This window comes from Portunus trituberculatus, chromosome 25 (assembly GCF_017591435.1).
Source record: "Portunus trituberculatus isolate SZX2019 chromosome 25, ASM1759143v1, whole genome shotgun sequence".
Lineage (NCBI taxonomy): Eukaryota > Metazoa > Arthropoda > Malacostraca > Decapoda > Portunidae > Portunus > Portunus trituberculatus.
In genome coordinates, this window is record NC_059279.1 from 5735001 (window position 1) to 5757500 (window position 22500).

At 46.2% G+C, this 22500-nt stretch overlaps 1 protein-coding gene across 1 annotated transcript in view; it reads right to left on the reverse strand.

Moving 5' to 3' along the window:
- LOC123508857 (Down syndrome cell adhesion molecule-like protein Dscam2) overlaps positions 1 to 17353 on the reverse strand; it is a 17396-nt gene extending 43 nt beyond the window's left edge. Inside the window, exons 1-10 of the mRNA XM_045262826.1 lie at positions 17089 to 17353; positions 14824 to 14965; positions 14125 to 14264; positions 13657 to 13874; positions 13322 to 13544; positions 8379 to 8657; positions 6133 to 6303; positions 4832 to 5004; positions 3940 to 4264; positions 1 to 2135 (exon numbers count right to left, since the gene is read on the reverse strand). The exon at positions 1 to 2135 is cut by the window's left edge and continues 43 nt beyond it. Coding sequence (XP_045118761.1) covers positions 1666 to 2135; positions 3940 to 4264; positions 4832 to 5004; positions 6133 to 6303; positions 8379 to 8657; positions 13322 to 13544; positions 13657 to 13874; positions 14125 to 14264; positions 14824 to 14965; positions 17089 to 17101 — 2154 coding nt within the window. The 5' untranslated portion in view covers positions 17102 to 17353 and the 3' untranslated portion in view covers positions 1 to 1665. The remainder of the gene's footprint in view (positions 2136 to 3939; positions 4265 to 4831; positions 5005 to 6132; positions 6304 to 8378; positions 8658 to 13321; positions 13545 to 13656; positions 13875 to 14124; positions 14265 to 14823; positions 14966 to 17088) is intronic.
- Between the last annotated feature and the right edge of the window lie 5147 nt (positions 17354 to 22500).

The following is a 22500-nucleotide window of genomic DNA, read 5'->3' on the forward strand; positions in this document are numbered from 1 at the left end:
CACAGTAACACTTTGTAAACACTGAACATAAGTCGCTGGCAACACTTCTCACACATACAAAGAAGGGACGGCGGGTAACTTGGAGTAGAAAACACGAGAAAAAAATAAATAAATACAAAAATAAATAAACAAAAGAGCTTCTGAAACCACAAACACTTCTGAGGAGAATGTCGAGCACATACTGGTGGTGACTCAGGAAGTATAGCACCTCGAGTTGGCCAACTGATGCCTATAGTATAAAATAAAGTGTCTTGTGGTTTGAGCATACACCGTTGCTTTTCCCATGCACTTTTCTTTGGAGATGTAACACTATTGTGATAATGAAGAGGTTAATGTTTTCTTATGGAATCAAATTTCACAGAGTGAATATCTCTGTCTTCTTAAGCGTGATGATGGTTTCTGAAGTTTGTCAATCATATTGTAGTGTGAATGCATGTGAATTAGAAAAAGAAAATATATTAATAGGATTTCTCTTTCCTTATATGCACAGGTAGCATACTGTTGTTAAAGTAACACTTACCAAAGTTACAAAGAAATTACATGTGTGTGTTGTTGGTTTAAGTTCTTTGTTTTTGCAAGGGTAAAAACTCAGGCCACTGGCTCGGAGAATTGAACTGTTTACAAAGAGGCTATCGGGAGCGCACATAGAGTAATGGGAAATGACAGCAGGCAGTGGTGGCTCCATTGTGACAACCGGCCTGTATTCAGAAACACTTTGCTCTCTCACTGTGACTATCTTCAAAGGCAACAGAGATGATTAGACAGGTTCTCAGCAGTGCTTCCTCTGTTAGTATTGTAGAAATTTTGCTAACCTGCTACTAGAATCACAATAAAACATGTTTAAAAGTTTTATAACATCAACTAAGAGCCTTTTGAAAGTAGTGGAGGTGCAGCAAAGAAGCATTTCAGAAAATGGTCTTTTTATAATGCTGGCTGGACTATCACGGGAAACTCTTGCAGAAAAAGAAACATACATCTACCAGAGATCAATTTGGACATGTTACATGATGGGATTAGCACTGTGATGAAGACTGTACAAAAGAACATCTAGCTGCGAAGAATCCAAACTTTCCACATGATTGTGACTTGTGGCCTCAACCAGCTGATGGAGTGTTACCGGAAAGGAATTTTCTAATCATAACACAAAGGTAAAATCAAAAGGGAATAATAAATGACCAGACACCCATGGCACGAATATTTACACTTGAGAGAGAGAGAGAGAGAGAGAGAGAGAGAGAGAGAGAGAGAGAGAGAGAGAGAGAGAGAGAGAGAGAGAGAGAGAGAGAGAGAGAGAGAGAGAGAGAGAGAGAGAGAAAGGGGTACCTCAGAAAATAACCTAAAAGAAAAAAAAAAAAGGTGCTGATAAATCTTTGCTCCAACTTAACTTGTATGTTGTCATTAGAATATCCATATCCTGCGGCTAACATCTTTCCATATTGGGGGTTTGGCCTATGAAAACATGAAACATTTTGATACTCCAGCCTCCCTTGGAGGCACATTTTTTTCCCTTCTTTTCTTCTTCTTGTGTGTGTGTGTGTGTGTGTGTGTGTGTGTGTGTGTGTGTGTGTTTTTATTTTGTTATTGGAGATGGGGTGCTGGTTATGGCATAATCTATGGGAAGAATCTATGAAAACTTTGTTATCCTGCAGAGGATCGGGTCGTTGCCTAAACCTTGATGCTGTAGTCCCCCTTGCCTCGGGCTGAGACGTACGACCTAAATTGTGATCTCGAGTGTCCGATGTAAGGAGGAGCGTCTCCCTCCGTGGCTGCCCTCTTGCGAGTCTCCAGGTCACACTCTGCCTCAGACAGTTCATTGTGGCTACCGGAGAAGGCAACAGGAGGGGAGATCTTCCTGGTAAAACCGTATTTGCTATCCTCGGAGCTCTTAGAGTCCACAGAAGACGATCCATGGCTCATTTTCTTCGGGAAACAGAGACTCGTTTCCTGTGTAGCGCTGGAAGAGGAAGCAGTGGCTCCCCGTAGGCTGGCAGCGACCTTGCCTAAGCCTCGACTGGTGAAGGCCCCACCAGCCCGCGACACTTTGCTCACGTCCAGCTTGCGTGGGAATGACTTGCGCTCCACCACAGGAGATGGCTCAGTGGAGGTGCTCGACTCGGGAGCATGGTAGATCAGGTCTGGCGAACGAGTGTGTGTGTTAGTAAACTACTTCAAGTTTGGAAAAGAGGAGGAGGAAGAGAAAGAAGAGGAAAATCAAGATGATGAGAAGTGTTAACATGCTTCTACAATACATAAGGAACAAGAAGAGGAAGAGAAGAAGAAAGATGATGAAGAATAATCAGGGGAATGAAGATATGAGTTTTAGTAAACTGCCATGATGGCAAAACAAAATCCTTCATTATGGGGCACCATCTTCGCCTTAGTACAACAGGGAAAACAAGACAATAAAGAAAAAAAGATAAGCTCCCATGATATGTATATGGAAAGAAGGGAAAACTGATAAAGGAGAAGAATATCAGTAAGCTATCATGGAAAGAGAAAGATGATGATTGAAAATCAGAAAGATGTCAAAGATATAAGAATACAGGCAACCCCTGCTTAAAGGACAGGTTACATTCCTAGAAAACCGTTCGTTACGCGAATTTTCGTTAAGCGAATCAATTATAACAAGTTTGACCCCTGACTTGAACTTCCATTGAAAGTAAACAAAGCGAGAGTGCATCATAGTACAGTAAAAGGTTTAATAAAAGTAAAAATTATGAAGTTAAACATTTAAGCAGTTTAATTTAAGACTAAGTCATTATAATGTACACTAATGTATGTATGTAAGTAACTTTATAATGATGATCTTAAATTTAGGAAGGGAGGGAGAGTGGAGTGGGAAAGATGCTAGCTGGCAACCTGTGGAATGTAAACAAAGGGCACATCATTGTATCATATACAAAACTTATGTACCATTTCCACAAGCCTTTCCATTTTATCCATTGCAGAGTCACGAGTTCAGGTGGTTCTTTTAGCTTGCAAGGAAGATATGGTCTCACCAGCCTTCTTAATAGAGTCTGCTGACTTGAAAATAGTAGAGACAGTAGATGGAGTCAAGATGATGGCGAGCAATGCTATTAGTTTTCTCGCCTCTCTCGTGTCTGTGAATAATATCCAACTTCACTTCGAGAGTAAGAGACTTCCTGGTCTTAGCAACGCTAGGCGACATTGCAGGACTGGTTGCAGGGCATTTTGGTGGCATGTTGAACGTGAGATGACAAGCTGGTGCTGGACCCTGTTTTTGTTTTGAACTAAGAGTGGGGAAGGGTAGGGGAGCGAGTGGTGCGCAATTTGTCCACGAGAGGCGCTGGTATATTCAAAAGCCTGTCGGCTTGCATGATACAGCGAGGCTTTCAAACTTGGAAAAAATTACCTTGATAAAATTTTGTTAAAGCAAGTTTGGTGTTCGTTATACGAGCAAATGGTAGAAAAAGAAAATGTTTGTTGTAGCGAAATTTTGTTGTGTGAACGTTCGCTAAGCGGGGGTTGCCTGTATTTATAAGTTCTCATTATATATTATATAAGGAAAGATAAAAAGGAGAACAAAAGAGAAAATTATATCTGACAGTAAATAAAAAGGGAAGAGAAGGAGAAATTAAAGAGGAGGAGAACAAATAAACTCTCAGGATAGATGAGGCAGGAAGAGAAAGAAAACAATGGGATGAGATGACATGAGAAGAGGCACAACTAATACCATCACAACTACTACTGTTAGTACTAGTACATACTGCCACTACCATCACCATACCAAACTATGACAACTTTAACATTCCATTCCAAACCAAAGTGAACCGTTACATAGCATATATATACACACATATTACATTAGGAATTAAAAAAACAAACTAAAGGACACAAAAACTAATAGCAAAACTGCCACACAACAATAACTACAACTACAACAACCTACCAAGGCCACAACACTTCCTCGTCACTCACTGTGATGCATGTTCCTGTTGGTGGATGCCTTGCACGCCCCGGAACCACGGGAGGAAGCATGGCTGGGCTCAGGGCGTGACGGGGGAGCTTCCAGGGTGGCCAGGTGAGGATCAAGGGGCAGGTGGAGGGCATGGTGGGTCTCTAGCGTAGCGGAGTCCAGGTGGATTGACGACTCAGTGCGGGAAGATGTAGCGTGTTCGGTGTCCGTGTCCGACTGAAGGGAATCGTACTCTTCACTCTCACTCCTTGGCCCCCCTGGCACGCGTCTCCCTTTTCCCCGCCCCCAGCCCTCCCCACGAGTGCTGGTGGGTGCCGGGTGGTCGGGCTGTGGGGCGGGGCGGGGTCACAAGCATGCCACACAACCGGAAAATAAGTCACAGGAAATATGTCAAACCAAAGGGAAAAAGTAGTCACATTGATATTGTTTTTTCTTACTTTATCTTTTTATGATAAACTTTGAATTATGTTGTTTATTTTCCTGTGACTTTTTTTCCGTTTGCTTCCTAGTTGTGGTGCTTCTGTTGTTTGTGGTACTTCCGCTTCTACTTCAAAGTAACGAGGTACGACACTCTGACTATCTTACTGATTTAAGGTAATTACTGTTAACTCTTTTATTAAACATCTATGAACACTGATATATTTCCCAATGATGAATCTGACAATAAAAAATAAGAATAATTAAATTTCTGAAGCTTATAATGATACATTTTATAATCATAAACTTGACAAGAGAAATATAAATGATTATTCAAATCTCTAAGTCTAAAGCTTATCATTCTCTCTCTCTCTCTCTCTCCCTCTCTCACAGACACAGACAAAGACACACACACACACACACACACACACACACACACACACACACACACACACACACACACACACACACACTCACCGAGGTGGGTGGTCGTGCCTCGGTCACGCCATACCGAGCGTCTTGGTACACAAAGGTTTGGAACTTGGCAGTAGCTGTGTCCTCAGGTGCTCCCCCACCCCCTCCTCCCCCACCACCCCCACGCCCTTCCCCAAGCTGGAAGGTGGCGTAAGGGTAGATATCCTCAGAGTACTCTGAAACAAACAGCAGTAACATGAGGAGTGAACAGTGTGACAAGCTGACTAATGAAAACAAGGAGCATAGTTTTAACTATCTTTTTTTATTATAAAATCTTTGCATTCTGATATATTTAATATACAGAGATATGTGATCAATCTTGCTGCATCTTAGATTTGATTAGTCAAAAAACCCGTTATGTGAGGTGCTTGAAAGTTAAAAGCTTATTTCTGGTGTTTGTGTAGCGGCTCACGGAGTTGTGTTTACTACCAGTGCAGTAAGTGTGAGTAAGGGTCAGTGGGATAGGGGTGACCTCCAGACCTGTCAGATGATGGCGGTATGAAGTGTGGAATTCAATTGTTAATCCAGTTATAAGTACTTAAATCTGAACAGATTTTTTCTTTTCTATGACACCATTATAGGTCACCAACAAATAGCACTCAGTGAATCATTCTTCCTTTCTTCCTCCTTTTTCATCTCGGATACATATACATAAATGAAAAAAAAATAACAATCCAACACACAAACTAAAGTGACAAACTGACAAAAAAAAATCATATATTTTCAATGACATTAATTCATAACCTAAAAAGAATACAATGAATAAAAACCTTAGTTAATATAATTGAATCTACATCTTTCAAAAAACTCCTGATCAATCCTTTCACTGTGCTAAATAATAAATCAAAGCAACAACTAAACATTTACAAGAAAAAGAAAAGATAAATAAAATAGATTTTCCAGTTTGTAGTCAGTGCCATGTCTAGCTGAAGCTTTATAAGAAAATAAATAGCTACATAAAAAACACCCCAAAGCAATTTATGATTAAGTAATTATGAAGATAAGAGCACTAAAACATTAATGAGACCATAATGCAAAACACATTTTCATATCCACACAAAACACTCTCACCACTATTTCCAAAAACCGCAGAGATAAGTACTCAGGTTCTTAAGAGTGTTTCTCCTCCCAATCACAAAGAAATTTTGTTAAAAGTCACCAGAACCCTAAAAAAACACCCTAAAAAATCCATGTAGCTTCATCTAAAAACTTTCAGAATGTGTTCTAAAGTCATACCAGGAACCTGACAGGTCTGGAAGGAGAGGATTCATAGGATTGCAAGAAGAGGAGAGAGCCGGGGGTACCTGTCTCCTTCTCCCTGGTACCTGGTATCCGCTCCAGTGTGGCAGGTACAGGCTGAGGCTTCTTGACGGTGGCATAGTAGGCATCTCTCTGCTGCAGGAGGTTGGTCTTGTTCTCCTCAGCCTCCTGGTCATCCTGACTGCCTCTGTTGCTGCCTGGCCCAGCCGAGGACCCTGGAGCAAGTGTGTGTGTTAAACAAATCCTCTTAGTATGTGAGGAAGCCAATAAAAGCAAAGGGATGTGAGAGTGAGGGGAGGAAGGGAAAAGATATAGTGAAGAATGGTGGAATTAGAAAGCAACAAAAACAGGACTTATATAATATATGAATTATGAATTTGGGGTTCTTACATTTACCAATGCAAAAAAAGTGAGAGTAGGAGAGCGAGGAAAGGAAAACATACCAAGCAAGTAATAGGAACCACAATATACAAGGACTTAAAATGAAGCACAGGTAGAGGGAGACAAAATCATGTAAGTAGCAGACTCTACATTCAATCTCATAGCCCAATCAGAACATGCATGGCTTACGTACCTTCAGCACCTCACACATATACACAGACAGGAATGACACGAACCAGGAGAGTGAAAAGAAAATCAAAGTGTTAAGTTTTTTTTTTTCAGACTACAGCCATCAACATTTTTTGGAGCAGTCATGTGTATATATTAATAGTATGAAGGAGATGAACAGTAATATGGAATGCACAAGGTATTGAAAACATGCACACTTGCTTGTCATGCAAGTAAACAGGAAAAGTTGCCATGCATTATTCAATGTGTAGATGAGTCAGAAAATGCTACTGCAATATTTTCAGCACATCCATGAAATAAATTATCAAGAAACTTGACACAACATATCAGACAAACATTTTATACAGCTGCCATGCACTACCAATACACGTATGAGATAGAAAAAAAGTTAGTATCAATTACAATTCCATTATAACATTATAACTTGTCAAGAGAGAAAAAAAAATAAATGCATAGGGAATATAAAAAAAATCACACTAGTTTTAGTGATAAGTAAAATTTGGGATATAGTTCAATATAACTTAAATAGTGTGTGTGTGTGTGTGTGTGTGTGTGTGTGTGTGTGTGTGTGTGTGTGTGTGTGTGTTTCACTGTTTGTTTGTTTGATCTGCTGCAGTCTCTGACGAGACAACCAGACGTTACCCTACAGAACGAGCTCAGAGCTCATTATTTCCGATCTTCAGATAGGCCTGAGACCAGGCACACACCACACACCGGGGCAACAAGGTCACAACTCCTCGATTTACATCCCGTACCTACTCACTGCTAGGTGAACAGGGGCTACACGTGAAAGGAGACACACCCAAATATCTCCACCCAGCTGGGGAATTGAACCCTGGTCCTCTGGCTTGTGAAGCCAGCGCTCTAACCACTGAGCTACCGGGTGTGTGTGTGTGTGTGTGTGTGTGTGTGTGTGTGTTTCACTGTTTGATCTGCTGCAGTCTCTGACGAGACAGCCAGACGTTACCCTACGGAACGAGCTCAGAGCTCATTATTTTCGATCTTCGGATAGGCCTGAGACCAGGCACACATCACACACCGGGACAACAAGGTCACAACTCCTCGATTTACATCCCGTACCTACTCACTGCTAGGTGAACAGGGGCTACACGTGAAAGGAGACACACCCAAATATCTCCACCCGGCCGGGGAATCGAACCCCGGTCCTCTGGCTTGTGAAGCCAGCACTCTAACCACTGAGCTACCGTGTGTGTGTGTGTGTGTGTGTGTGTGTGTGTGTGTGTGTGTGTGTGTGTGTGTGTGTGTGTGTGTGTGTGTGTGTGTGTGTGTGTTATTCACCACAGTCGTCTGCTGGTCACCCAGCCAGTCTTCCCCTATGGAAAGAGCTCAGAGCTCGTTGTGACCGATCATCAGGTAGGACTGAGACCACACCACACTCCACACACCAAGAAAGCGAGGCCAAAACCCCTCGAGTTACATCTCGTACCTATTTACTGCTAGGTGAACAGGGGCTACACATTAAGAGGCTTGCCCATTTGCCTTGCAGCTTTCCAGGACTCGAACTCGGACCCTCTCGATTGTGAGTCGGGCGTGCTAACCACTACACTATGCAGTGTGTGTGTGTGTGTGTGTGTGTGTGTGTGTGTGTGTGTGTGTGTGTGTGTGTGTGTGTGTGTGTGTGTGTGTGTGTGTGACTACCACACCACATTGTAGTCTGCAGAAGAGTGCGAGTCAGAGAGGCGAAGGAGAGTAAACCTACGTCTTCTGAGGCAGAGCACAGCAGCAGCCACAGTGAGAGCCAAGGCCAGGGCAGAGGCGGCAGCGGAGGCAAGGAGGCGTGGGTCGGCATGAAGGGGATTTGGGGGTGCCTCTTCCAGTCCTCCTGTGCCACCTGACTCGCCACTGCCACCCGTGTTGGCAGTGACAGTGGCAGTTGTGGTGCCAGCAGCATTGTGTGCTGTGAGCCGAAGTCCAAAGGTAGCTCCGCTGCTCACGCTGCCCACCTCGTATACTTCCTGCGGCGCCAGACTGCTTGCCACTGCAACAAGGAAGGTGACACTCTTACAAACTGGAAACATTACATTCATCAAGCAGTGAATACCTTAAGATGTCAATACCTTGCTACTGACCAGTGGGAAGTCTGTGTTCATTTTCAGTATAAAAAAAAAAAAAAAAAGACTGAAGGCGCAATGGCAGATCACCAGGAAAACAACAACTGTGGCACATGTGGCCAAAAATCACTGACCTCAAGTTCATAATCCACTGTGACGATATTTTATATATGCAGTGCCCTGCCTATATACATTATTCAATGCCTAACAAGCACAATCCAGAAATACACATGTGAAAAAAAAACCGTTTTGAAAAGTAAGCCAACCCAGAATGGACAATAGAGGTGAGTGAGGCAGTCGAAAGAATGAGGAGACAGGCCACACAAATGGTATCTGCCAACTATGCAAATGGAAATACCAGGAAAAACACAGAATTAGGATGTTCCCTGAAGACATAGATCTCTATCAATTTCAATCCCTGCACCTAACATCAAGGATAAAAAAAAAATGACCACCAGCCAACTTCCAGTCAAGAATCCATGGGTGGTGTATCACGAACCACACCAATCACACACAACACTGATTCTACACCACAAAAAACCTCGGAACCATCAAGACCTAAACCAGTCTGCAGACAATGCTAACATGGAAACTGCAAGGCATGCATAAAATTCACAAAACATAGTTCTGACAAGGGAATAGGATGCAACACAAGAAATTGTGCACAAAATCTGACTGCAGATAACCCCATTTAAAGGGGACAATGTCAAGGTATCCTGCACAGGAGGCATCCCAGTGGAAGAACAAATGCTACCACATTGCACCACAAGGCAAAACAGACAGATAACAGTAACCATGTGGAGAGCAATCACTCAGTGGAGAATGAAAACTTCACCTTTTAAGAGACAAAGTAGAGATGCTGATGCCCCAACAAGAAAATTACAGAAAACTTGAGTGGGGATTTCAACTTCTCCAATGTAAACCGGGAATCGCTAAAGGTGGTAGGTGAAAGTGATGGAGAAAGTATAAGCAAGAAAATTAAATTGATTGTCCTTGCTGCAACTAAATATTTGACTCCATTCGTCGACAAACCAACAAGAGTATCCAACATTGTAGATCTGATGTTGAGTAACAACCATGGAATAATACATAAATGTGAACTCTTCCAGACCACCTTGTCAAATCACAAGTCAGACTACTCTAACAATCAATCCACTACTGGACACCACACCACTAAAGGCCAGTCCTGCCTGTCATAATTATTGGTACACAAAGAAGCCCTACTACACACCATTAGCGAGGGCACAAATGTCGATGTGATCTATTTAGATTTTGGCAAGGCCGCCTCCTCCACAAACTAAAAGGCCTTGGCATAACAGGAAACTTTGAAAAATGGATCCAAGTAGGACACAAAAGTTATCAGTCCAGGGGCATCTCTCAGACCCAAGTGAGGTTGTCAATGGAATTCCACAGGGGTCAGTGCTGGGACCTCTGTTGTTCTTGATTATGATCAGGGACACAGACAGGGGACTGCAGCACTCCCAGGCTACCTCTTCTGCTGACGACACAAGGGTAAAGAGGAGAATAACATAACATAACATAAATAATAGGATAAAAAAGGGCCACCAGGGCCCATCTAGGTTATCCTGTATCAGTCGCACAGCGACCTCGTCATCAGTACTTAAAGATACACTTACAAGTACACAATACATTATATACTAATTCTAAATATTTGGCCCATTAACAGGGCTAAGTCCTGCAGTGAAATCCTCTACAATTTGTGGTCCCCATACATGGGGATCATGTCTTGTTTAACTATAGTAAATTTCTTATAAAACTATCATGCAGTGCTATACATAATTATAAATCTAATAAATTTAAGTGCTTATCTAATCTGTTTTTAAACATTGTCAAACTAGTGCTATTTACAACCCTCTCTGGCAATGCATTCCAGAAGTCTACCACCCTATGACTAAAGAAATATTTTCTTATATCTAACCTGCAGCCTTGCTTTCTAATCTTCCTGCCATGATTTCTAGTCCTACTTCCCTCCTCTAAGGTAAAGAAAGATCTCACATCTATGTAGTTTGTATCTGAGAACATTTTAAATAACTCTATCATATCCCTCTTATACATCTCCTCTCAAATGAAAACATGTTTAATTCCTTTAATCTATCTCTATACTCCAGGCGCTTTAATGCTGGTATCATCCTAGTTGCTCTTCTCTGAACTGCTTCTAACATGTTGATATCCTGCCTGGGTGACCAGGCCTGCAATACTCTAAATGGGGCCTAACATAGGAATTATATAAGCTACGCACCACTTCCTTACTTTTATAACTAACATTTCTATTTATAAAACCCAGGATCCTATTTGCCCTATTTCTTGCTTCTAAACATTGCTTTGAAAATTTCATAGTCCTGTCTATCACTACTCCTAAATCCTTTCCTTCCTCTACTGCCTCTAGCCAACATCCCTCCATCTCATAGTTAAAGTTTGTGTTGTCTTTACCTAAATGCATAACCTGACACTTTTAGAATTAAACTCCATCTGCCATCTGTCTGCCCATGCTATCAGCCTGTCCAGATCTCGTTGTATTCTGTAATTGTCCTTTTCACCCTGTACTGCACATGCTATCTTAGTATCATCTGCAAACTTTGATACTTTGCTACTAATTCCTATATCTAAATCGTTAATGTACACCAAGAAAAGAAGAGGTCCTAGCACTGATCCTTGGGGTACCCCACTAACCACTTCCTTCAACTCAGACATTGCCCCATTTAATACTACTCTCTGTTTCCTATCAAAAAGCCATTCACTAATCCAATCAACTAACCTACCCCCTATCCCATGTAGTCTCAATTTGTACACTAGCCTCCTATGCGGTACCTTATCAAACGCCTTGCTAAAATCTAGATATATAACACCTATGCTATTTCCATCATCATAGAAACAGAGGACATGCCCTGTTGCAATTAAGAGGACTTAAATGGCCTACGAGACTGGGCTGATAAAAATAACATGTTAATGTTAATGAACAGCAACAAATTTTATCTAATGAGGTATGGCCCTCTACACGACATCAAACAAGACACCAGCTAGCAGGCCGGCCACCAGACCATCACTCCAACACATTATGTGTGTGAACTGGGAATTACCATGAGTGCTGATGAAACCTTCTCAACACACCATTAACATCACCAACACACACAACACACTGAGCAGGTGGATTCTCAGGACCTTTCACACCAGGGAGAGGACCTGCAGGCTGACACTGGGGAAGACTCTGGTCATCCCTAGGCTAGAGTATTGCTGCCAGCTCTGGTCACCACACCAGGTAGAAGTGGTAAAGTTAGTTCTACAGAGGTCCTTTACCAGTAAAATCTGGGGCCCCTAGCACATGGATTATTGACAGCGGCTACACCACCTTAGCCTGTATTCACTGCAGAGGTGTGAGAGGTGCCTAGTGATCCCTGAGTGGAAAACCCTAGAATAACTGATGCCTGACACGCGTAGGCTTTCAAGTGAACCACCATCCGAGAAAAAGACGACTGTGCTACATTGAAACACAAGTCACCACTCGGAGAGTAGCGACTGTAATATAATAGCATACACAACTCATTGACAAGGTTGTGGAGAACGTGTTCAATGCTGGGCCAAAGGCCATCAAACAGCTGACAGGTGTCAGTTCCTTCAAGCGTCAGCTGGACAGATGGTTGGCATGAGTAACTGACGAGACCCCAACGCCAGGCTACCCAAGCACCGGCACCAAGTCTTTAACAAAGATACACCCTACAAAAGAAGCGGAGCTGCTTGGCCACACCGGAGGCCCATCTTCGCTGCGGTCGGCAGGTGAAATTTTACAAAGCAAATTAAGTAAATAAACAGAAGTTTAGAACATATCTGAGAATCAAATGTCAAGAAGGAAAAGTTTGTAAAGAAAGAGCATTGAAAAATAATTACATCCCGAGGAAAACAGCCCGGGCAGTTATTCCCAGGTATAAATCAAACCTACGCTAATTTTCATCCACGGGGGAGAGATTTCCTACCTGGTGACTGAACGAAGCCTTTCAGTTCGCTTCTTTCCTCATAATACTGACTGAGCGAGGAAGGCAAGTCTCACCATCGATCCAGCTGGTTTTCCCGTGTTAGTCCTCTCGGCCTCAAGAGTCATCATTTCCTTTACACTAAAGAAAATTAGGAAATGAAGCAATGGGCACCGCGTGGGACCAGCAGGACAGCAGGGCGAAGGAGCTCACGGACGTGACGTAAACAGACAAAATACGCGCGCCTTGCCCTTCATGCAGTACGCTTACACATGACACAAAATTAGGGGCCTTTTTCAATTAATTTTCGTGTTCCTCTAGGTTAGCGTATATATATATATATATATATATATATATATATATATATATATATATATATATATATATATATATATATAAAGAATTCAGCGGAATGAATAAAAGAAAAAAAGTCATACGAACCAGAATATTTTTTTTTATGTCATTAAAGCCATGAAAATCCAAAGCGTTTAAGAATAAAAGCTTAATTACAGGCTAAGATGTTTCAGATGAGGGAAAGGTAGTAGGAGGCAAACTGCACCGCGTTACGCCGGGGGCCAGTGAGGACAAAAGACAAGGGTACTTACAAGTGGTCCAGGTTGGGTCACGGGATCTCTTCAGCTCCAGGGTGAAGTGTGTGATTGGACACCCGCCGTCCGCCCACCTTCCCAACCACACCCACAGGCCGCTGCTGTTCCCGGAGGCCACCTGGCGGGAGGGCGGCGCCACAGGGGGTGAGCCGGAAGTATGGGCGGTGAGTGGGCGTGAGGGCGGCGATACCCCGACGTGCGTCCTGGCCGTGACGTAAACCTGAAGGAATGAGAGGCGTAACAGAGAGAGAGAGAGAGAGAGAGAGAGAGAGAGAGAGAGAGAGCAGGTGACACGATATAAGTGACACCATGAAGAGACAGTATCACGCTACCTGGTACTCGGCGCCGCACTGCAAATCCCCGATGACGTAACGGGAGTGGGCGCGACCAAGTTCACGCGTGTGCCAGGACCCCCCGCCACTCGCCGCCCGCCACCACACCGCCCACGACCGCACCGCCGCCCCGCCCGTATCTCCTGCCGCCCACGTCACCGTCAGGGAGGAGGAGGAGGAGGCGTCCGAAATGTGGGCGGACGGGGCGCTGGGTGGAACTGCAAGAGCATGACATGGAAATATGAATACAAGAAGAGGAGGTTGAGGAGGAGGAGGAGGAGGAGGAGAAGGAAATTTATAAATATAAGTAAGAAGAAAACAAGATGATGAACAGATTTACAAGAAGGGAAAAGAATAGAAACGATGAAAGATGAATAGGAAAACCACAACAAGAGTAAGAATATGAAAACCATCGGATAGGATCTCTCTCTCTCTCTCTCTCTCTCTCTCTCTCTCTCTCTCTCATACCTTGCACATGAAGAGTGTAGGTAGAGGAGGTGTGCACGTAAGGGTGTTTCCGCACGCTGTTGATGGAACATGTGTAGTTGCTGCGGTCACTTCGCTCTACCCCACGAATCACCAGAGAACCGTCGGCGTCCTGAGAGAACCTGAAAGCGACGGAGATAACAACTTTGGTGAGGCAGACATGGGAGGTGAAAGTCTAACCCCTTCAGTACCATGACACGTTTCTATATTCATTCTGCTTAGTATTTGATGATTTTATACAGCTTCAGAACCTTAAGTGGGGATTAAATTAGTGAAGATTCTATTCATTAACCTTCTGGCCTCCATAGACACTTCTTAATATAAATAAAATTGTCTGATCACACCTAAAACTCCTGGTAAAAATGCGTCCCAGTACTGAAAGGGTTAAGGGTAGAACAGATGTCACGAAATATAATAAGGATAATAGAAAAGAGACAGATCAAATACGAAAAAAGAAAAGACGAATGAAAGGGTAAAAATAAAAATGAGAGAGAGATAGAGAGACAAAAGTAAATACATGGGCGGATAAAGATAGAGAAATCCCATTCTTAGTAAAACAAACAAATACAAAAGAAAACAAAGACTTACGGGGACTTAAGATACTAAATAAACTACAAACAGCACAGCCAAATCTCACGGAAAGGTACAGGATAGCTAAGGCGAAGGCATCTCACCACACACCTCGTACTAGGCTCAACTCTTCGTCCATCCTTCGTCCACGTGAGAGGAGGACGAGGCTCTCCGACTGTTAGACACACTAGCCTCACATCGTCTCCCCTCGTCACCACCACCCGGTCTCCCAGCGTGGCCACTCCGGCGGGGACTGCAACGGAGTAAGGAAATGACGGAAGGAGTGATTGTGTGTGTGTGTGGGAGAGAGAGAGAGAGAGAGAGAGAGAGAGAGAGAGAGAGAGAGAGAGAGAGAGAGAGAGAGAATAAAAATTACTGTGTGTGTGTGTGTGTGTGTGTGTGTGTGTGTGTGTGTGTGTGTGTGTGTGTGTGTGTGTGTGTGTGTGTGTGTGTGTGTGTGTGTGTGTGTGTGTGTGTGTGTGTGTGTGTGTGTGTGTGTATTTTGTTATTATGCCGGGGTGTGTTATGACTAATTATCTGGTGGCTGACTTAATCACTCTCTCTCTCTCTCTCTCTCTCTCTCTCTCTCTCTCTCTCTCTCTCTCTCTCTCTCAAAATCTAATACTCTACGATAGAATAATAATTAAAAATCACCTTGACTTCATTTTGTAATTTCTCATCACCATCCTTAACTACCAACTCCTTCCTTGCTCCTCCTTCCTCTACCGCTTCCCCTTGCTCCATCCTCCTCTACCGCCTTCCCTTGCTCCACCTTCCTATACCGCCTTCCCTTCCTCCATCCTCTACCGCCTTCCCTTGCTCCATCCTCTAACATACTTAATGGCTCTCACTTGATAATAAAAAGTAATTTCCATCTAGTAGCGGGTGGCTTGGCACAATAATTGGTGTGTTTAAGTCACTGAAAATATATATCCCTGATTTCCCTCGGGGCGGCAGCGGGAGGGTGGGTAAATCCTGACGCGTCGGGAATGAGAGTGTAATAAAGTTGGCAAGCCTGATAATGAAGCGTGTTGAAGTAAATACTTATAAATAGGGGGCCGCCGTGTTACAGTGGAACCATGCGCGCTTTCGGGTCCTAGGGGTCTCCATGCGCACGGCTTCGAATCTGTCTACGGTCCGAGTGTAGGTTGGGCTTCCTCACTCGGGGCAACGGTTTCCTAGCGGGTGGGCTTTCAGATACGAGGTACCCCAAAAAGTACCCCCTTCAGCCCATAAATTTCCGTGAAAAGCCCACGTGGTAAAAAAAAGAAAAAGAAAAAGATGGATTTTCTTATTGTTTTCTCTGTCTCTCTTTCTTCCTTTATTACTTGTCAGGGAAATTTTCGTCTCGCATCTAGTTATTAATATCGAGGAGCTGGCGAGGCTACGTGGTTGCTCATGGTTCATATTTGCCCCAATCTTTTTTATTATCATACTGTTCTACTAATGTGTACTCATCTCACTTCTATTTTTGGGGGATTTACTGTGGAGTTCATCTGGGATTTATTCATGTACGTCTCTCTCTCTCTCTCTCTCTCTCTCTCTCTCTCTCTCTCTCTGTGGTGGCTATTTGTCAGCGGTAACGTGGTGAAAACATGTTCCCCTTGTACTGAAAGCTGTGTTGTTTGTATTCGTGGCTGGCGGATTGCTTTATTATCACGTGGGAGCATGCACATGATGAGCGTGAGTGACACCATCAACATTGTTACCACCCACACCTCACCTCATCTCACCTCACCGCTCCGCACGCAACACTAACACAAAGGAACACTAACGGAGGAAAAATAAGCATTGCACGTAAAACGACTCAAAGAACTAATGAAGGAAAATTAGAAAAAGCGTGACACAGTGGAACCATGCGTGCCTTGGGGTCCGAGGGGTCTCCAAGCGCACGGGTTCGAATCCTGTCCACGGTCTGTGTAGGTTGGGCTTCCTTACTCGGGGCAACGGCTTCCTAGCGGGTGGGTTTTGAGATAGGAGGTACCCCAAAAATATCCCCTTTAGCCCATAAATTCCCGTGATAAAGCCCACATGGAATAAATAATTGCAATAAACTATATATACGATTTCAGGCAAAGAAAAGAGCGTTGGAAAAGAGCAAACCATTATACGCATCTACAGATCAATCCCTCGACTCATGTTAGTCATGCAACACTCCTCCATTAAACCACCTACCATTTATCCACCAAGCCATCCATCAAACTATCCATTATCTATCCATTAGTCGTCCACGAAGCCATCCACTAAACCATCTACCATTCATCCATCATCAAACTATCCATTATTCACCCATTAGTAATCCACGAAGCCATCCACTAGTCATCCAACACTTCCCAGCCTCTCAAGCACTCATCCAGCATGTCATCTACAACTCACCTTGCTCCATCATGGTGAGCTTGACGGTTGACGTGGGCGGCCCTTCACCCACGCGCGTCCTGGCCGTTAACCAGAATTCGTGAGTGCCGTGGGTGAGGTGGGTGAGAGTATGCACATTGGCTTGGGCGTGAAGCGAGTGCTGGGTGGGCGTGCGGCCGTGCGGTGGGCGGTGGTGGAGGGTGTAGCCGAGGAGGAGGCCGGTCGGTGGGTGAGGGGGAAGCCAAGTCAAAACGGCTGAGTCCACGGAAGACTGGAGCACCCGAAGGCCGCCCTCTCTCTCTCTCTCTCTCTCTCTCTCTCTCTCTCTCTCTCTCTCTCTCTCTCTCTCTCTCTCTCTCTCTCTCTCTCTCTCTCTCTCTCTCTCTCTCTCTCTCTCTCTCTCTCTCTCTCTCTCTCTCTCTCTCTCTCTCTCTCTCTCTCTCTCTCTCTCTCTCTCTCTCTCTCTCTCTCTCTCTCTCTCTCTCTCTCTCTCTCTCTCTCTCTCTCTCTCTCTCTCTCTCTCTCTCTCTCTCTCTCTCTCTCTCTCTCTCTCTCTCTCTCTTTCTTTTTTTTTTTTTTATTTAAACAAAACTTAATACAAAGGAACATGTACCCAAAGGCGCACTGTCGTGTGCTACCTATTCTAAGGGTACTACAATCTATTTCTCTACAATATTTACAAGACTTAAAAATAGATAATATACAAGATGGTCAGCATGTAAATGGAGCACTATTCGTTTCACTTCACTAGCACTATTCACGCACTGCACTACACTGAGTGTCACGTCACAAAGAGTGTCAGAGGAGTTGGCAGTGTCTGTCTCCACTTATGTGCCATCAGTTTGACACTGTGTGTGTTCATCTCCTGGACGTGAGGCACCGCGGCCGTGAACAAGTTCCACATCCTGGAGACGCGTCCTGCGAAGGTGCGTTGATGCTGACACCCGTGGGATCGCGGCACCTCTACGGCGTCACCACCATTGAGCACCGTTCTCGTGCTCCGTGCGGTGACTCTTAGAGGATGACGCAGCCCTGCCAGATGTGGCACTCTTTGCACCTGTGCCTTATGGAACACTACGATCGCCGCCACGTCTCTGCGGTGTTCCAGTGAATCAAGGGGACGCTCAGGCTCTGGGTGAGGTGGTAGTGCAGCATCTACTAGCCGTATGGCGCGGCGTTGGATGCTGTCCAGTCTCCTTCTGTGTGTGGCGGCACAGGACATCCAGGAGAGAGCTGCGTATTCAAGGTGGGGCCGCACCTGTGCCTTGTACAGCAGCAGTCTCCCCTTCCTGTCGAGGAAACTGGCGATCCTTCTGAGAGCGGAGATCCTGTGAGAGGCTTTCTTGGCAATGGTTTTGACATGCCTGTCAAACCTCAGCCCTCGATCCACCTCCACTCCAAGTATCTTGACGTCATCTTGGGTGGGAGAGCAGCAACGCCAAAGACAACTTTCCTGCCATTGCTGCCATGGCGGCTGGGGACCGAGACAACCATTGCTTGTGTCTTCTCCGGCGCGAATGTCACTTGCCAGCGAGCACCCCACTCCTTTATCACTCGTAGCTGCTGATTGATGGCCTCAGCAGCCCGCCCACTGTCCTGGCGTGGATAGGTATAGGAGAGGGTGCAGTCATCAGCATAGGCCATGACTCCTGGCAGTAGCTGGAGAAGATCATCCACGTAGATATTCCACAGGGTGGGCCAAGAATTGAACCCTGTGGCACTGATGCCTCCACAGGCAGGGACTCAGATGTTTGCCCGTTGACAACCACCTTGAGGCTTCTGTCCTGCAGGTAATTTCCCAGAGTCGTAGCAAGCCACCCTGGATGCCTTTAGCACGAAGCTTTTCTAGTAATCCGTTGTGCCATACTTTATCAAAAGCTCCTGCTATGTCCAAAGCAACCACTATAGTGTCCTTGCCGTCGTCGAGGGCGTCCTGCCAATGCCTGGTGAGAAGCATCATTAGGTCGGAGGTTGACCTTCCAGGTCTGAACCCAAACTGTTGGTCTGAGAGGAGGGCATTGTCCTTGAGATGGCTACACACCACCTCTGCCACGACCCTCTCAAACACTTTACCCACCACTGACAACAGGGATATGGGTCTGTAGTTTTTTGGGTCCGTCCTGGAGCTTTTTGTGTGCAGGAACTACTCGAGCCTCCTTCCACACTGAAGGCCAGACGTTTTCCCGTACACAAGTTGTGAACTTGGGTGAGAGGGGCAGCCAGTTCCTGGGAGCATCGCTTCAGCAGGTGCGGGCTGATGTCATCAGGGCCGGTGGCTTTCTGTGTGTCCAGCCCCGCAATAATCGCTTCACCTGCTGATGCGTCACCTCCACCATGGTGACAGTCTTCTCACATTGCTGGACCAGCTGAGGCGGTGGCTGCTGTGGATTCCCGACCTTCATTTTCCAGCAAACAAGGAAGCCAGCAACTGTGCCCTCTCCTTACTGCTGGTGGCGACAGTACCGTCCTGCTTGCTGAGGGGAGGGATGGATTCTTGGTGGCCAGTTCCTTGTTTGTCCTTAACAAGAGACCACCAAGTTTTGTTTCCTACGCCAGTGCCACACAGTTTCCGGCGCAGGCTTTCCTCCCACTTTTTTAAGGCCCACTTGCTGGTTACCACCATCCTCCTGCATGCAGCCCTGTGCAGGTCCTTGTTGCGCCGAGTCGGGTTCCTCTTGTAGCGGAGCCAGGCAGCATACTTTGCCTCGGCAGCAACACGGCAACGGTAGCCAAACCATGGCTGATCCGTCGATCTGGTGGTGTATTCCCTGTGTGGGACGTGGCGTCTCTGGAGGGCGAGAAGGTGAGAGGTGAGTGCAAGTGCTTCACTCTCTGCTCCTCCCTGTAGCAAAGTGGCCCATGGGGTGTGGGTCAGGTCGCGGCGCAGGAAGCCCAGTCTGCTTTGTTCCACAGCCAGATGGTGCGGGTGGTGGCCTCGTCCTGAGCCACGCCCACTTCCAGCTGTGTCAGTACAGCGTGATGGTCAGAGCTGCCCACGAGCCCCAGCTGATGACACTGAAGCTTGTCTTCCTGGTAGTCTGAGATGACAGGGTCTAATGTCCCTCCTCGTTCATGTGTGGGGAAGGTGACATGATCTGTCAGACCCTGCACCTCAGGAGATTCTCGTAGGCGTCTCTTTCCAGGTGGTGATTGAGATCCCCCACAATCAGCACGTGGCTGCAGCTGTGTGCCATCATCAGGTTGTCTAAGGTCTCAGTCAGGTACAGAGTGAGTCAGGCCCTTGTCGCGGGGGGCGATACAGGGCACACAGCAGGAGGGCTGAGCGGTCTGCCAGCATTACTCGGAAGTACATCATCTCCATCATTGGAGGCGTGTCTATGTCGAGTAGCTGGGCCTGCATTCCTTCCTTGAAGCAGACAGCCACTCCACCTCCTGTTCGCTCCTGTCGGTCCCTCCTCACCCAGTGGGTGAAGCCCTGCATCCTGCCATACGTGGGCTCCACCTCACTGTTCAGCCATGTCTCGGTCACCACAACAACGTCTGCATTGTGTCGTTGCACACAGTTGTGGTATAAGTCTGCAAGGTTAGTCCGGAGACCACGGACGTTGCTAGAGACGACCTTTAGTTGGCGGCGGGGCAAGCTGGCTGTACCATGGTGAGGGATGGTAGTGAGCGAGGCCTGCTAGTCCGAGGTGGTGGTTAGGGTCCGCGGCCGACTGCTGGTACTGGTGAAGAGGTGGTCCACTGCCGCCCCTGGTTCTGATTCCAGATACCAGGCTGAGGAAGGAGTGGGCGAGGTTGTGGCAAGGACTGAAATGAAGTGAGGGGGTGGGCGGGCTGAGGCGCTGCAGGTGGGAAGGGTGTGGCTGTGTATCTTTCCACCGTAAGAAGCCGCTGTAGGAGACGCTCCTGACGTAAATCGTCAGTTCTGGCGTGGCAAGTAGCAGAAGTGTGTCCTTTCCGTGAGCAGTACTCACACACTTTTGCCTTGGCTCGCTTTTGTGTCTGCTTGGTGGCCTGGTGAGTCCTCAGTCCTTCGCTGGACACCCTCCTCGCGTCCTGCTGCACTTCCCTCTTAGATTTCTTTTTTCTCCAATCTCCTGAAGTGGTCTGAGGAGAGGTTCGTGGGCGAACAGAGGCACCGCGATCTACTCCGTTCGCTGTGTTTATGGAGGAAGAGTCCCTGCTGCTCTGTGTGGCGGTAGACGTGGTAGTGAGTACCGAGCAGTCACTCTGTGTGGCAGAAGGGTGACAGTGGACGCTGGGGAGGTGTCACAGTCGCTCTGTGTGGCGGTGGAAGCAGTGGAGGTAGGCGGAGCGGTCGTTGTTTCCCGGGCAGGCGAAGGGAAGGTGGAAGTGGAGAAAACAGCTGCGTACCGGATCTGTTGCGGTTTATCCGAGCTCCACCACGTCCTCCACCTCTCAGAGTCCTGACAAACCACCTCCCAGTGTTCGTCAATTGACTCTGCGTGGGCGCTGACTGCCTGAGCGTGTGGCTACTTGCGTCTGGCGCTGTTTTGACGCTATCAGCCTGTCTGCTACTCTGAGAGCCGCAGCAAACACGTCTCTGTGCTGTATGATCAAGTCTCGGTCGTCCTGGAGGGACTTAATCACACAGTTTTGTTGAGAGGCTTCCTCAGTGAGCTTCTCAACTAGTGAAACTAGCTCTCCTCTCTCAAGCCCTCCCACTGACTCTCCCACTATCGTCCGGTAGTGGCGTGGGGTGTCAGTCTCCTCGCTGATGTAGATGACGGGGTCCGGGATGTTTGCTTGGAGTCGTAGCTGTTCCGTGTAGCTACACTTGAAGACTGGCGTATCCCCAAGGCAGCTGTTGTGACAAAGGTTACGGCAGGTTTCCTCGTCACAGCTCACGTGTTGAGTCTTAAGTGTTGCTTTGCCACAAACGCAACACCAATTCTGTGGCTGGTAGCCAGGCAAGTCTCGCCTGGCTATGGGGCGATGGGCGGGGCTGGACATTGAGGAGAGGATAAGTGATTCCTGGGGAATTGTGGAGCCAGGTGTGGGAGCGACAACGAGTGTTGGCTCTAAACGACACGTACGACACTAACACACTCGTGAACACAGACACTAAACACTGGCACAGAACACAAAGCACTTCCCCACAGGCGCACAAAAAACACACGACACTAACTACCTCTCCCACAAGTCAAGCCAAACCAGCCACGGAGAGAGATACAGGTTGTTTAAAAAACTACCTTGGAGATTTGGCAACTGTGTGCTGCCTTAGGCCTCGCGTCAGGTCAGGCCCGGGTCTCAGTCACTGCACGGGTACAAACACTCTTTTCAAGTGATTTTTTTAACACTATTGCAAGGCTTAGCACACCTTACACTTTTACATGGACACCAGGACACTTAGCACTTCAAGCACTGAAATTTTCACAACACTGCACTTTGTTAAACCACTGTAACACCACGAAAAACACGGAGCTACCACGTGCGTGACCTCTCTCT